At 57.9% G+C, this 14,868-nt stretch overlaps 1 protein-coding gene across 3 annotated transcripts in view; it reads left to right on the top strand.

The window, feature by feature from the left end:
- Nucleotides 1-14,868, top strand: part of SCARB1 (scavenger receptor class B member 1) — a 74,603-nt gene that overhangs the window by 39,712 nt on the left and 20,023 nt on the right. For all 3 annotated transcript variants that reach the window (XM_045296741.1, XM_004709618.2, XM_045296740.1), the window contains exons 3-7: nt 923-1,064; nt 1,287-1,490; nt 3,266-3,361; nt 6,549-6,664; nt 9,900-10,066. In XM_045296741.1, the coding sequence (XP_045152676.1) occupies nt 923-1,064; nt 1,287-1,490; nt 3,266-3,361; nt 6,549-6,664; nt 9,900-10,066 (725 nt within the window). The remainder of the gene's footprint in view (nt 1-922; nt 1,065-1,286; nt 1,491-3,265; nt 3,362-6,548; nt 6,665-9,899; nt 10,067-14,868) is intronic.

Below are 14,868 nucleotides of genomic sequence, written 5' to 3'. Positions count from 1 at the left end.
AACTGGAGTCATGATAGTGCGGGGTGGGTGGATGGGGTGGGTGGGAAGCATTTAAGAACCAGAGGAGTGTTGTACAACCCTTCTTGATATGATTTGACTATGGAGTTGCATGAGATATGGATTATGACCCAACAAAACAGCTATTTTTTTCAGAAAGGAGAGTTAGAGGGTGGAACTCCCGCAGGGGCAGTTCCGCGCTGCCCAGCAGGGTGGCTCAGGTTTGGAGTGGACTCGATGGCCATGGCTTTGGCTTTGGTTTTCTGAGGACCTCAGCTTCTCTCGTGGCACCGACAGAGACTCTGTTCCTGAACTAGGCCCCGTCCTCAGAAACCAGGGGTGAGCATTGTGTTTTAGGGCAGCGGTTCTCAACCTGTAGGTCTTGACCCCTTTGCGGGTCAAACGACCCTTTCACAGGGGTCGCCCGATTCATCACAGCAGCAAAATGACCGTGATGAAGTAGCAACGAAAATAATGTCATGGTTGGGGCGTCACACCACATGAGTCACGGCATTAGGAAGGTTGAGAACCACTGTTTTAGGGGGACAGCGTTCACGCCAGGAGAAGTCGTGCTTGCTGCAGACAGGCTCTGGGCTGTGTGCTCTACCCTACGTGTGACAGTGCCTGCATCCGTGTGAAGGTGCAGGGACGGCGCGAGCCGGGAGCCGGGTTGGGTGGCGGAGGTGGAGGGAGGGCGTGTACTCTTTGGAAGGACCCTGAGCCCAGGAGCAGGTCGTGGTGTGGGGGTGGGGGGCGCACCAGAAGCTGTCCACTGAGTGTTGGACGAGCAGCTGAGGGGCAGGTTCGGGGGAGTGAGCCGAGCCCCACCTTGGCTGTGTTGGGGTGGAGATGCCCGCAGCAGCCAAGGGGACCCCTGGCATTAGCCCTAGAGCCCGGCAGCTCAGCCGCTGCTTTCCTTCAACAGGGAGTTCAGATATAAGACCAACATCACCTTCAATGACAACGACACGGTGTCCTTCCTGGAGTACCGCAGCTTCCAGTTCCAGCCAGACAAGTCCCACGGCTCAGAGAGCGACTACATCGTCATGCCCAACATCCTGGTCCTGGTGAGGCTGCCCGTCTTGGGTGCCCCAGGGTCCTGGGGGTGGCCCGGAAGCCCCAGACCGTGCCCTCGTGCCCTCGGCTTTTCCTCTACCACCTCCCAAAGCAAGGCTCCCCAGGACAGGCCGCCCACCCACCCACCTACCCACAGCACCAGGGGGGCAGGGCTCGGCTGAGAGGCACAGGGGCAGCTGTCCGCCGGTCCCTGACTCTTCCTTCCCCTACAGACCGCGGCCTCGATGATGGAGAACAAGCCCATGAGCCTGAAGGTGTTCTTGTCCCTGACCTTCAGCACCCTGGGCCAGCGCGCTTTCGTGAACCGCACGGTCGGGGAGTTCCTATGGGGCTACGATGACCCCCTCATGAACTTCATCAACCAGTACTTCCCGAACGCCTTACCCGTCAAGGGCAAGTTCGGGCTGTTCTCTGAGGTGAGTGTGGGGGCTCCAGGACCCGGCTGGGTACCGGCTGGCTCTGGTGGAGATCCACGGGCCCAAGCAAGACCGAGCCGGGAGCCGAGGCCTGGGCGTGGGTGCAGGTGCTGCTTGATCCAGGTGCTTGGCTTAGAAAACCAGAGGCTATTTCTAGACTAGGGAAGTGGAGGCTGGGCAGGCACACCACAGAGTCCTGCTCTGATTCCCACCCCCTCCCCCTGCCCAGTGCCTGGCATGGTCAGCCATGGGCCTTTAGGACCCTGTAGGCAGAGGTATGTGCAAGGGTGCCCCAGGTGCCAGCCACATGAAGGGGCACCACTGAGCAGCGTCTGCCAACCTGGAGGTGATGGGCACAGGCATGGGACTGGGGTGAGGGCTGACCCGGACACCAGATGAGGCTCGGCATGGCCTTCCGAGGGGTCTCAGGGATGAAGGGCTCCTGATGGAGGCGGTGGTCTGGAACAGGGAAGGCATTTCATCTGGAAATTGGGGGTGCATGTTCAGGTCACAATTCAGAGATTAACCCCAGGGGCCTGTTATGCTACCTGTAGGGTCTGGTCCTGGACCTTGTTCTGTTCCACCAGCTGCAGGTGTGCACAGAGTCTCTGTTCCTCCACCCATGGGCCCCTCTCTCTGAGCTCTGCTGACCCGGCTGCCACAAATAGTGAGGCACACGCTTGGCTGCTCATCAAAAGGTTGGGGGTGTTCCTGTCTACCCACAGGTGCCTCAGAAGAAAGGTGTGGCAACCCCCCTCCTCCCTAAAATGTTTACAGAACACACTTCTACTGCATACCCACGCAGGGCACCACTGGGAGTCGGCGTCCACTGCAGGGTAGCTACGAGGGAATCGAGGGCTTTGTAGTCACTCAGATCCACAGAGTGCGTCAGCTCGGGAGTGCTGTTCACAGAACCACAGCACTTAGCCCCATCGGGCCGGTCCACCAGCACGCCCAGAGCTATTTGTGGCAGCCGGGCTGGGCTGTGTGGACCAGAATCCCCAGAATGACAGCGCAGAGGTGGGCTGTCCTGGACACACTCTGAGGGGCCCACGGCCTCCTTTGAAGGGAGCCCGGCGGCCCAACGGGCGAATGCTGGGACGTTAAACTCAAGGCCGGAGATCCGAAATCACCAGGCACTCTTGTGGGAGACAGAGGGGATGCGATTGACATTCTCGGAAACCCCAGGGCGTGTGTCTCTGCTCTTGGACGTGCGCCACTGCACATCCGGGCTGACCCATGGCGCTAGGGGCTTCGGAATGTTGCAAATGAGCAAGCACTGGACAGCCAGCTGCAGGTGGAGGTTCGAGGCCACTGGGAGGTTCCTCGGAGGACAGCCTCGGCCACGAGAGCTTCCGGAAGATCGCAGCCTTACACACCCCCTGGAGCCAGTTCTCAGGCACACACGAGGTCACCCTGAGTCAGAATCTACCAGACGGCAGCCGCAAACAGCAGCACCCAAGAGCCCTCTGCTGCTCAGCCCTGCCTGCTGGGGCGAGCCTTCCACACCTGAGGCTGCCTCGTGGTCAGGGGGCTGCCAGGTTCCCACGACCAAGCCTCTTTAGGTTGGGCTGTGTTGGGAGGGTGGTCTGACTGTCCACCTGGGTGCTCCTACAGAGCCCGGGATGTTGGGGTGCTGCCGAGGGCAAGACAACCAGGTCTCTGCAGTCCTAGTGGAGTGAGTGGGTGGGTGGGTGGGCAGTCGGGAGGACAGTCAGGGACCCTTGGCCCCCGGCCCAAGGCCTTCACCATGCTGTTTCTGCCACTGTCCGCAGCTCAACAACACGGACTCGGGCCTCTTCACCGTGTTCACGGGCGTCAAAGACTTCAGCAAGATCCACCTGGTGGACAAGTGGAAAGGGCTCAGCAAGGTGAGCCTGGCCGTGCGGGCCTCCGGGCACTGGCCACTCCTCCCACAGGCTCTCTCTGAAAACTCAGTGGGCCGCAGCGGGAACCCCCAGGGAAGGAGGCTCTCTCGGAGGGGAGGCCTGCATTTTTCCTCCCCACCCGCTCTCTGCAAGGTTGGAGGTGTGGATGCCCCCAGAGAAAACAGGGGGTGGTGGGGGGGGTGTAGGGGGCGGGGAGAAAGGGCCTGGTCACAGTCAAAGGTCTTTAGAAAATTACAAACTGATATTACATAGTAAGACAATCATAATAAACCCATTGGTAAATTGTCTCTGTTTCCCTACAAACAGAGCTTTGTATCATATACCCGATAGATCATATCACACATTCATATATTGCTTTGAATCATATATCGGAACCATCCTAATCTCCCAGCGCATTAACCAAAAACCCCAAATCAAACTCACTGCCAGCGAGTCAGTGTCGACCCGTCGCGACCCTGGAGGACAGGAAAACCCCTGCGAGTGTCCGTCCGAGCTGTCGTTCTTTTTTTTTTTAAGATCATTTTATTGGGGCCTCTTATCACAAGCCCTCCATCAATTGTATCAAGCATCTGTGTACATATGTTGCCGTCATTCTTACTTTCTACTTGGGCCCTTGGTATCAACGCTGCAATTCCTGATGGGAGTAGAAAGCCGCCTCTTTTCGTCCTGCAGAGTGGCCGGTGGTGTCCAACTGCTGACCTAGTTAGCAGACATCCCCCCCACCCCCCCAGCCCCTCACTGTGCAGGACGCCAGGGCTTCTGGCTGGAGGTACTGCCGGCTCGAATTCCTTCAGCATACATTAGACGCTACCTGTCTTGAAAACCACCCTGTTAGGAACAAAGCCAGGAGCCCTGGTGGCCTCGTGGTTCCCAGTTGGACTGCTAACTGAAAGGTCAGCAGTTTGAAACCACCAGCCGTCTCTGAGGGAGAAAAATGAAGTTTCTATTCCTATATGGCAGCGGGTCTCAACCTGTGGGTCTCGACCCCTCTGGGGGTCGAATGACCCTTTCACAGGGGTTGCCTAAGACCATCGAAAAACACTTATTTCAGATGGTCTTAGAAATCAAGACACTGCTCCTCTAGCCGTCCCCGGGTGGGTCCGCCCACAGGCAGAGAGGCTGATCTGGTGAGAAAGAAGCTATCTCAACCTTCGCCTACTGTCGCAAAATGTAGCAATGTAGTTTACTGTTGTTATATTAAGACTCCACCTTGCTTCAAGACAAAAGTTCATTTATTTGTCATTAGAAATAATTATTTCACAATTTATAATTACATCTTGTTTTTGTGATTCGTCACTGTGCTTTCATGATGTTCAATTTGTAACAAAGAAGATACGTCCTGCCTATCAGCTATTTACATGGCAATTCCTAACTAGCAAAATGACAGTGATGAAGCAGCAATGAAAATCATGTCATGGTTGGGGGTCACCAGCACATGAGGACCTGTACGAAAGGGTGGAGGCGTGAGAAAGACTGAGCACCGCTGCTATAGAGTTACAGTCTCAGGATCACAGGGCAGCTCCACCCTGCCCTCGAGGGTCGCTTTGACTACTCCACTCCATGGCAGTGAGTCTTTTGTTGTTGTTATGAACAGAAGAACATGGAGGTGACCCTTGCTGGTTTTTAAACGATGTCTTTGCCATACGAACTCATTTACTCCTAATTAAAAATAAAGAGCGAGGAAGGGAGATCCCCGTGGAGCACAGAGCGGCCTGGGGGACCTTGTGTTTTGCAGGGGGTTGTGGGCTGGGTGGGAGTGGGAGCCCACGATAGCTTGGGATTTAAAAAACAGAAACAAATTTGGCATTTAATCCACACCGCACACAATTTGGGATTCTTTTTCTTTTTTAAGCTCCAGGAACCCTTGGTTCTGAGGGCCCCTCAGTTCTGACTTGGGGGGCCGTGCTGGGCAGCAGCTACGCACGTACCGAGCTCCCTGTGCGTGCTAGGGACTGAGTTCCATTCTTTCTGTTCCATCCATTCTGAGCGGATAGAAGGGGTTTAACAGCTTTCTGCTGGAAGACACTCACAGGACAAAATTAGCATGGGTGATGGACACGGTGATGTTTCCCCACGGCCCACACGCCCACCCTCCCCACCACAGAGGAAACCCCGTGCCTGGTTGTGGGGTGCTCTTCCTGCCCGTTTTTATCCACTTCCACCAATGTGGAAGAGGGGATGAGATGAGGGCAGTTGCCCCACCTCCTGACCCTGTGTCAGGATCCTCGCTGCTCAGCCCTGCAGGGACCTGCGGGCCGGGAGAGCGTGCGCCCGACTGGAGGGCCAGAACGCCTGTCTGCAGCCAGAATAGCCCTAGTCTCAGCCTCCACCCTTAAGCACACGCTTTTCACTGCAAGGTGGGCAGTTCTAACCCACCGGCTGCTCCACAGGAGAAGGTTGCAAACCTGATGGGGGCAGTTCTGCTCTGCCCTCCGGGCTCCTTCTGAGCCATCAGGATCAACTTCATGCACAGCAGCTGGGTTTTTTCAGGATCCATAATGTCACTGTGGGGTGCACCTGGGGTCCGAGGTTCAAACCCATCACCTGCTTCCTAAGGAAAAGGCGAGGCAGTCCGGTCCCGTAAAGATTACAGCCTGGGAAAACTAATGGGGTGCTCCGACTCTATCCTATGGGGTGGCTATGAGACGGCCTCATCTCTCTCCCTCAGAGCAGCTGGTGGGTTCGAACCGTGAGCCTTGCGATTAGCAGCCCAACACTGATCCCCTTGTTCTATCCCATGTGGGTCTCTCCCCGCAGGGACTCCTCCGTCACCGTGGTCACTTCTGTGACCTTACCTTACCTTACTGCTGTGTGTCTGGCCCATAGCTGATTCCATGAATCCCGGTGATCTACCCTGCCTCATGGGGAGTGCTCCTTCCAATCAGTCTAGAGCCGTGGGGGCACGCCCATTGTATAGATAGGGTAACTGAGTCCCCACAGCACAGGGTGTGGGGAGCGGCAGGGGACTTGGCCTCCGCCTGCCTGGCTGCACGGCTGATCTCAGCCCACCATGCCAGGCGCTGGAAACTGACCTCCATTGGAGGACAGTGTTGGGAATGAGAAGGCAGTGCCCACACCAGGGTCCTAGGCGAGGGAGGGAGGCCCGAGAGCATTTTGGGGGGCCATGTGTGACACTCCTGACCTGCTGTGCTCCAATACTTCTCCCCAGGTCAACTACTGGCATTCCGACCAGTGCAACATGATTAATGGGACTTCTGGACAGATGTGGGCCCCGTTCATGACTCCCGAGTCCTCGCTGGAATTCTACAGCCCCGACGCCTGCCGGTAATCCCCCAGCCAGGAGCAGGCTGGCCTCTTGTGCACCGGGCATCTGCTTTCGAAACAGCCCGAGGCTCTTCGACGGACGGGCCTGCTGGTGCAGGCATAACCATCCAGTAGTGAACGTTGGCAGTAGATGCCAGGGCGGCCCTCTCTGACCTCCTCTGGCGTCCCTGTTGCCATGGGGCAGGGGCCTGACGTGCACTCCTTCCATGCTTCTTGACTCAGCTCACCCACTGACCCATCCTCCCGTAGCACCCGGCTTCTGTGCCGGCTTGGAGGATGTACAGCAGGGCCACCCGGAACTCAAAGGAAATATCCATGATTAAGGGGGTTCTCAGGGGAGTTGAGGATCCCTGGTGCAGGGATTACGTGTTAGGCTGTGATCCGTGTGGTCGGCAGTTCGAAACCACCAGCAGCTCCTCGAGACACAGACTGCGCTTTTGACTCCCATCTATAGTCAGTCTTGGAAACCCAATGGGGGTGCTGTGAGTCAGCAGTGGCTCAATCGCCTTGAGTTTCGTTCTGTTTTGGGTTTTTTGGGGATGAAGGGAGCATCAGTAAGCAGTAAGGATACAGGTATTAGTCCACAGTAACACCCCTGGTCAGCCAGCAGCAACATCTCTGGTTCTCAGCTACTCCAGCCACATGGTCTCTTGGCCTCTGCCTCCATTGACCAGGAAGCCCTCCTGTTGGTCTCTCGTGGCCTTGTGGTATCGGGCCACATGAGGAGACCTGCTGGACCAGAGTCCCCGTGCTGCTTCTTGGAGTCCCCATGCCACAACCTCTGCCACTTCCAATGGTCATGGGATTTCTCTGTGCCCAAGTTAGCTCTTCTATGCAGAGGCATGGCTTTGAGGTGTGCCTTCTGCCCTTCTGCAGACGACGCCCCAAGGAAGCAAAGGGTGTGACTCGATTTACACCCTCCACTAAATTACAGATTTAATCCCAATTTCATGCTGTTCCTATTAGCGCCTCCAAGATGGGGTGACAGCCACAGGCGCAGAGTTCAGCGTTAGACTGCAGGGTGGGAGGAAGGACGGCTGGAAGGACGTGCCTGCGGGACGACATCCCACGGGGACAACGGAGCTTCTGTCCTAAAACCAGTCGTTGGAAACTCCCTGCTCCGACACCACACATCGGAGGCCACAGGGCAGAGGCTGGTTTCCACGGCGCTTGGCCAGAGACTCCTGAGCAGCAGAACTTGATCTTAAAAAGTTGATGCCACTGTTGGGGTCCGATGCGTGGATCCTGACGTGTCAATGGTGACCCGGGGACAGATGGGACAGAGCAGCAGGCTCTCATAGAACTTTCTGGGTTGTAAAATTTATTTTTTTACTTTTCAGTTTTCTTTTTATATATTTTTAATTAGTCATTTATTGGGGGGGGGCTCTTACAAATCTTATAACAATCCATCCTTCGATAGTATTAGGCACACTTATGCATATGTTGCCATCAACATTTCCAAAACAATGTCTTTCTACTTGAGCCCTTGGTATCGGCTTTTATTTCCCCCCCTCCCCCCACTCTCGTAAACCCTTGATCAATGATGTACGATTGTTATTTACTGTCCATTGTCTTCCTTCACCCACCTCTCTGTTATTTGTCCCCCTGCAGGGAGGTGAGGGGCATCTATATCCAGCCTTGTGATGGTTGTAATTGTCACAATAGTGGAGGACCCGGTCTGGTTTTCTTGCCAAGGGTAGATTTGAACTGCCGGCCTTCCTCACCCAGCCAGCAGCTGGGTGAGGTTCTCACTGCTCACCCTGTCGGGCCTCTTCTTGCCTTTGCCGGTCTGACGGTGTGGCAGACGAAAGGTCACCGAGCAGTCTGCCTGCCCGCCCACCCGCTGTCCGCTCAGCAGCAAGGGCCCATTTTGTTTTCTCTCCTGGGTGGCAGCCCGCACACGTGCCCTCCCTGTGTTTGCCATCTTTCCCAACACTCTGACCTTCGACCTTGGGTCAGTGCCACCCTTTGGCTCTCAAAGGGCTGATTAGCCTAAGGCGTGTGTGCCTCTCCCCTGTGTTGCCGCCTGCCCACCCACCCCTGAGAGACCTGTCTTATCATTTGGCTGGAAACGGAGGCAGGGGGTGGCGGGGGCGTCTGAGTTCTGCTCCAGGCCTGGAGGGTGTCTGTCCAAGGGCCATAGTCTCAGGGCTCCCATCAGCCTGTCTGGCCAGTCAGCCTGGTCTCTCTTGCTTTTGCGTGTGGTTCTGCCTTGTTCTCCGACCCTGCCCTGCGTCGGCTCATGTGACTGACGAGGGTTCCTTGTTCACAGCCACCCGCTCTCCCCTCTGGCGCCATCTTGGATTCTCAGGGGTGGCACCATGGATGCTTCTGCAAGGCCCCCAGGCAGCTGTGGGCAGTTATTTGGGGGTGCTGGGGCGGAGGCAGCAGGGGACTGTATAGGGAATTGGGAGGTGCTCCCTGGTTACACCCACCATCCTGCAGCCCCTCTGTCTCTCTCCCACCCCCACCCCCAGCTCTCAGGACTGCTTGGGGCTCCCTGCCCATGGTCCCGGCCTTCCACCACTTCTGGGGGTGGGGGCGCTGTGTCCTCAGTCTCTTCAGCTCACTCCGCAGAAGCCCGTCATCTGAGAATTAGCCAAGAAGAACTTGGCTCTGTAGCCTTCAAGCTTCAAGCCAAGCCCCTTGCTGTGGGACGGGCACTGCAGGGACAGGAAGGGGGAACTCCCTGTTCTGTGGGAGCTGATGTCCTACGGGGAGGGCGTGTGTCAGCAACAGGAGGCTGTCAGGACAGGATATGTGCGTGTGTGTGCACACGCACGCATGCATGTACTTTTTCAGATGTGATTTTAGAGACATGTTCTGTGAACAGACCCCGTGACTTTCTGAGTCCCTCCCACCTGTTGGTCAGGAGCCCGGTGGCGGCACAGTGGGGACCCCACAGCATGTGAGGGACAGCCGGGAGGCCTGCGGGGTGTGGAAGGTGGGCGGCGGGCCGGTAAGGGCTAGAGTGAGAACGGGGAGCTTCCCATCGGGTCTCCCAGGAGCAGCTGCAGGTCTGGGCTGCGGGTCGGGCTGATGGCACCTTGTTTTAGGGACCTGGCTGGTGCGGCCAGGTGTCTGGCGGGGTTGAGGGCAGAGGTAGGTGGGGAGAGGTACACAGCGGGTGGTGGTGCAGGTGGGTGGATGGTGGCTGTATTGATGAGCAGGGTGAAGTTTTAGCCACCTGCCCCAGGGTCATGCCTCTTTTCTTCTGACCCCCCGCCCCTCGAAGGTCCATGAAGCTGATATACAAGGAGGAGAGTGTCTTCGAAGGCATCCCCACCTACCGCTTCGTGGCCCCCCCTACGTTATTTGCCAACGGGTCTGTCTACCCGCCCAACGAGGGCTTCTGCCCATGCCTGGACTCCGGGATCCAGAATGTCAGCTCCTGCCGATTCGGTATGGCCCTGCCTGGTCCGCCTGGACCTCTGTCCTCTGAACTCTTGGTAATCCCCTGGGGCTGGAGGGCGGCAGCGGAAAGATGAGGAGACAGAGATGCCTGGTGTGTGTAGGCGCTGCAACAAGTCACCACACGGTGGCCGCACATGACCAAGGGCCCGCCTCACACTTCTGGATGGCCCAGGTGGTCCTGCCGGGCTGACACCGAGGTGACAGATGGCGGGGCTGAGGTCCTCCTGAAGACCCTTCTCGTGACCCCCTTCCCCATCTCTGCCTCCTGTCTCCGCCTCTTTCAGTTTTCTGACTTTGCCCTTTACTGAGATGCAGGTGAAGTTTACAAAGCATGTTCCACCCAGCTTGCTCCGTGACGTCACAGCCCAACCACCCCCCAGCACATCAGCCACATGGTCCCCTTTTCTCCTGCGGGCTCCCTGCTCCTACTCACCCGGGCTTCTGGCCCCTCCCCGCCCACTGTCACCTTCACTTTGTCTTTTGGGCGAAGGTGGCCCTTTCACCCCATGGGTTGGCTGTCCTGCGGGGCCCGTTCTGTGGGCCCGTCCCCTCTGTGGCCAAGAGGGCAGCTGCAGGAGCAGCAGCAGGGCCACCACCCATCCCCTCTTTTCAGAGCCCCCACGTGGGCACTCTGAGCCAGGCGTGCCAGTCTCCCCTGCAAACTCGGAAGGGGGTGAGGCCGGATGGCGGGATGATTCGGGACTTCCGGTGTCCGAAGGCGCTGCCTGCCAGTTGTGGCACTGCGGGCGTGTCGCCAAGACCAGCACGGTCGTTGGGTCGCACAGGTTTCAGTCGGAGGGGCTTGTAGACCGAGAACAGACGCCGAGGAAGGATGAGACCAACGGTGGAGCTCGTCAGAGACGGTGCTGGAAGATGGGCCCCGTGGGCCGGAACAACTCACGGGACCCTCATTTGCAGATGGGGCAGGAAGACCCTCCAGGAGATGAATTGACACTGCTGCTGCGGCCACGGAGACCCCACACGCTGCCCTTGAGGGGGACCGCCGCCCCCTGTGGATTTCCAGGACGGTCCATCTCTAGGGAGGAGAGTGCCCCCGTTCTCCTGCCAAGCGGCTGGTGGCTTCAAACCGCTGACTTGTAGTGAGCAGTTGCCAAGGCCCCGCCAGCGGCAGCAGTGGGTTCCAGGGGAACCACTGTGGGGACGGTGCAGAACCGGGCAGTGTCTCCCTTTGTCGCACCCCATAGGGTCGCGATGAGTCGGAGCCGATCTGAAGGCATCCGAGAAAGGGCGCAGCTTCTAAAGCTGCGAGGAGACCAGTTGCTGCTGTGTAAAAGCCAACGCAGAAACGGAAAGCAAGTTGCTGTGGGCCCACCTGGGTACTCTCCGTATCTCCAGGCCCACTCATTAGCACCTCATTAGCACCTCATCCTTTACGCCCCTGGCCCTGGGGGTAACATGCAGTTCCAGGGCTCAAACCAGGGGCACTGCGGGGCAATGTCTTCTGCTCCCCACACCACGCCCCGCTGTGTGCTTGGGTGGAGGGTCTTTCTCCCCATGGGAAAGCACAGCGGGTGGTCTTTCCTCCTCCAACCTGGTGGGTGAACTCTCCAGTGGATTTTGGTTGGACCAGGCCCCGAGGTGCCCCCACTGCCGCCGTTCCCTTTGGAGTCTTGGTGGGGTCAGCTACCCGGGACATCGGGCCCTGCCTCCAGAATAGGCCCAAGACCTTCTTCGGTGGCCCACGCCTGCTCACGGTCCAGACCACCCCTGACCCTCGTCCCCTCCCAGGTGGGGCACCTTGCAGCCGCCCTGCAACCTCCTCCCCAGCATGTCCAACATGATCCCCGCTAGCCTCAGGTGGCGCCTAAAACAGGACGAGGCCGAATGAGGTGACTTTAAAATGCAGACCCTCCACCTTGTTTCGATCACTCGCGGGCGCCTCAAGCCAACACGCGGAACCCAGCGAGCTCAGTGGCGTCGAGTGGATCCTGGCTCACATCGCAGAGCTGAACTGCCCCGTTGGGTTCCAGAGCTGGGGCTCTCTATGGGCGCAGGAAGCCTCGTCTTTTTCCTTCCCAGTGGCCGATGCGTTTGAGCCGCTGCTGCCCTGTGGCTCGCAGCCTGGCTAAGGACCCCCCTCTCCCCCCGCCACGGGCCCCTTCATGGGCACCCTGCTCAGCTAGACACCCTTGCTGCCATCCCAGAAGACAGTCAGGTTAACCCACCACCATCGAGTCTGCCCTGACTCACGGCGAGCCCGGAGGGCAGAGTAGAACGGCCCTGGCGGGTGGGGAGTAGGGGGCTTCCGAGGCGGTAACTCTTTTACAAGAACAGGCGATGTCGCATTTCTCCCCCAGAGCAGCTGGTGGGTTCAAACCACAGGCCTGGTGGTCGCAGCTCCGTGAGTGACAGCGGGAGGCAAGGCTCCCGGTACTTGGATCCAGAGCTCAGAAGTGGCCTGGAAGCTTCTCCATATCCCGACTTCGTCTGGTTTTGCCGTCTGGCAGGCGAGCAGAGAAGCTCCAGGCTTTTGAGTCTCTTCTGGGTCTGAGTCCCACAGGAAGGGGCCCTGTGTTTGTTTGTTTGTGGAGCAGGGCGAGATAGTCTTCTATTCGAAGTTGTAAATGAGGAATGGTGTCAGTGGCTGAGGTCCAAACCACCACAGAAGGTTCCACACACAGGCTCAAGCTTATGAGGCATTCCGGACCTGAGTTTCCTGCAAAGGATTTCCTTTGCACGGTCTCCCCTCGCCGTGTTCCTGAGACAGAAACGATTCCCACTGCAGCATGGCGCCTCTCTCCAGGACCATTGTGTTTCAGCGCAGGGCAGAGAGTGCACGATCAGCACCATCTTTCTTGACCAGCGCAGCTCAGGCTTTCGTACACGGGGCAACACCTGCCTGCCTCCTGCCTCCTGCCGGGTGGGAGGGAAGGACCACGGAACATGGGAGCCACGATGGCGGGCCCTGGCGTGAGGCCCCGGCCAGGAGGAAGGGTCGATTCCCTCTTTTCTTGGCTTCTCTCGCTGTTGGTGAGGTCCCTGGTGGGTGGGGTGGTTTGGTGTATTTTCTTCTTTGTGTACAGATTCCAGGCTTCCCTCCCTGTTCCTGGGAGGGTCTCCCCACTGCCCTGCAGGAGCTGTCCAATCTCCCCATCCCCCAGGCTCTGGTTGACCTCCTGGGGCCTCTCTGCGGGCATCAGTCTGGCTCTTTCATGTCACTGGTATCTTATGCGTCTGTCCGTTGTCTCCTCTGACTTAGCTCGTGTTTTCAAGGTTCACCTCGTGGTGCAGAGTATCCCCACTGCCACTGAGTCAATTCTGGCTCCCAGGGACCCTCTGGGGCAGAGGAGACCTGCTCCGTAGGGTCCCAGTGCCTGTCTGTCGTTCCAGAAGCAGGCTGCCTCTTTTTCCTCTTGCGGAGTGGCTGGCAGGTTTGAACCACCAGCCTTTGGGTTAGCAGGGCTGCGCTTAGCCAAGCACGTAGCTGCAAAGGGCTCCATTTCTTCTGGGCTGCGTACTATTCCTCTGTGTAGGTAGACCACCTTCTGTGTCTCCATCCCTTCACTTGGCGGACACTTGGATTCTTGGAACCTTTAGGCTTGGGAATTGCGCTGTGGGGGAACATGGGCGTGTCCACCTGGGCCCCCGCTTCCCACTCTTAGGTCTGCCTGAACCTAGGGGCGGAATGGCGGGCGTCTCTTGGCCATTTCATCTGAAGATAAGAAATTGCCCGTGGCTTTTCCTCTCAGGGTTTTGAAAGCACGTTGGACCAGACTTGTCCAACAGCCTCGTAACCACTGTCGGTGATGATCCCTGGCAATCATCTGCGGGTGCTGTGCCATAAAGCTATAAATTAATTATCGCCGATTGCCTGGGTGGGTCTGCCTGTGCCTGTATGGAAATAAAAGAGAAAGATGCCCGGGTGTGATTAGATACTGCTAAGCAGACTAATGCCCCAAGAAGGACCGTGTTGGCCAATGCAGCCGCCACCTCCTCTGCGGGGCTTGGCGTCAAGAGCTTGGTGTGGTGCCGCCTCCCTCTTGAGAGTGCCCAGCGTCTCGTCCCCTATGACAACAGGGTCCCCATGCTTGCCCTGATCATATCCTTTCACAGGGGTGGTGGAGGGAGGAGGGACGTGGGGTTTCCCCAGGATGTGGGACGTGGGCCCAAGGGGCTGCTGGGAGAAGTGCCCTTTCTGGTCACTCTCCATCCTGACCTTCACCGGGGGAAACTCTCCATGGGTGCTAACAGGGGCCCAGCGTCTTTCCAGTGCCCATGCCAACCTCCTGGTTTCAAGAGAGCAGAGTGGGTCTCGGGGCCGGAGCCTTGGGCAGGCAGGCACTGGGCAACCACGGCTGTTGGGGTCCAGATCGTTCCTACTCACGAGGAACCCCCCGGCATCCGCTGCCCCGGCCTGTGCACCATCCATGGGTGGCCTTTGAGTCATGGGCACAGTTACTTTCTGAGTGTGGCAAGTGCTGCCGTCCACCTTGCTGGTGGTGATGTTATTGGAGCCCGGTCCAACGCACGGCATCGTGCCCTCCCCCGCACCCAACCCCCGGCACATAGGAGTCAGATTGCGCCCCACCGGCCTTCCGGCCTTCCGTGGGTGGGAGTTCTGGTCTAGCCTGAGGAAAGGGGCTTCAGGAGCTTCCCCATGGGCCCCACTAGCTGTGGGATAAAGCTGGCGTGTGGGGTGTCTGTCTGCGGTGTAATCATTGTACAGGATGATGACAGCTAACTTCGCTGAGTGTCTACTATGTTCTGAGCGCTGCCCTCCAAAACAAAGAACTCTTTGAGTGGTTCGCGCTTCGGAAAGCAGATCACCA

The sequence above is a fragment of the Echinops telfairi genome, unplaced genomic scaffold (assembly GCF_000313985.2).
Source record: "Echinops telfairi isolate 266 unplaced genomic scaffold, ASM31398v2 ScPeMD7_7412;HRSCAF=8450, whole genome shotgun sequence".
Classification (NCBI taxonomy): Eukaryota; Metazoa; Chordata; class Mammalia; order Afrosoricida; family Tenrecidae; genus Echinops; species Echinops telfairi.
Note: the sequence above shows the minus strand (reverse complement) of the source record. Positions and strands in the feature narration are given on the sequence as shown.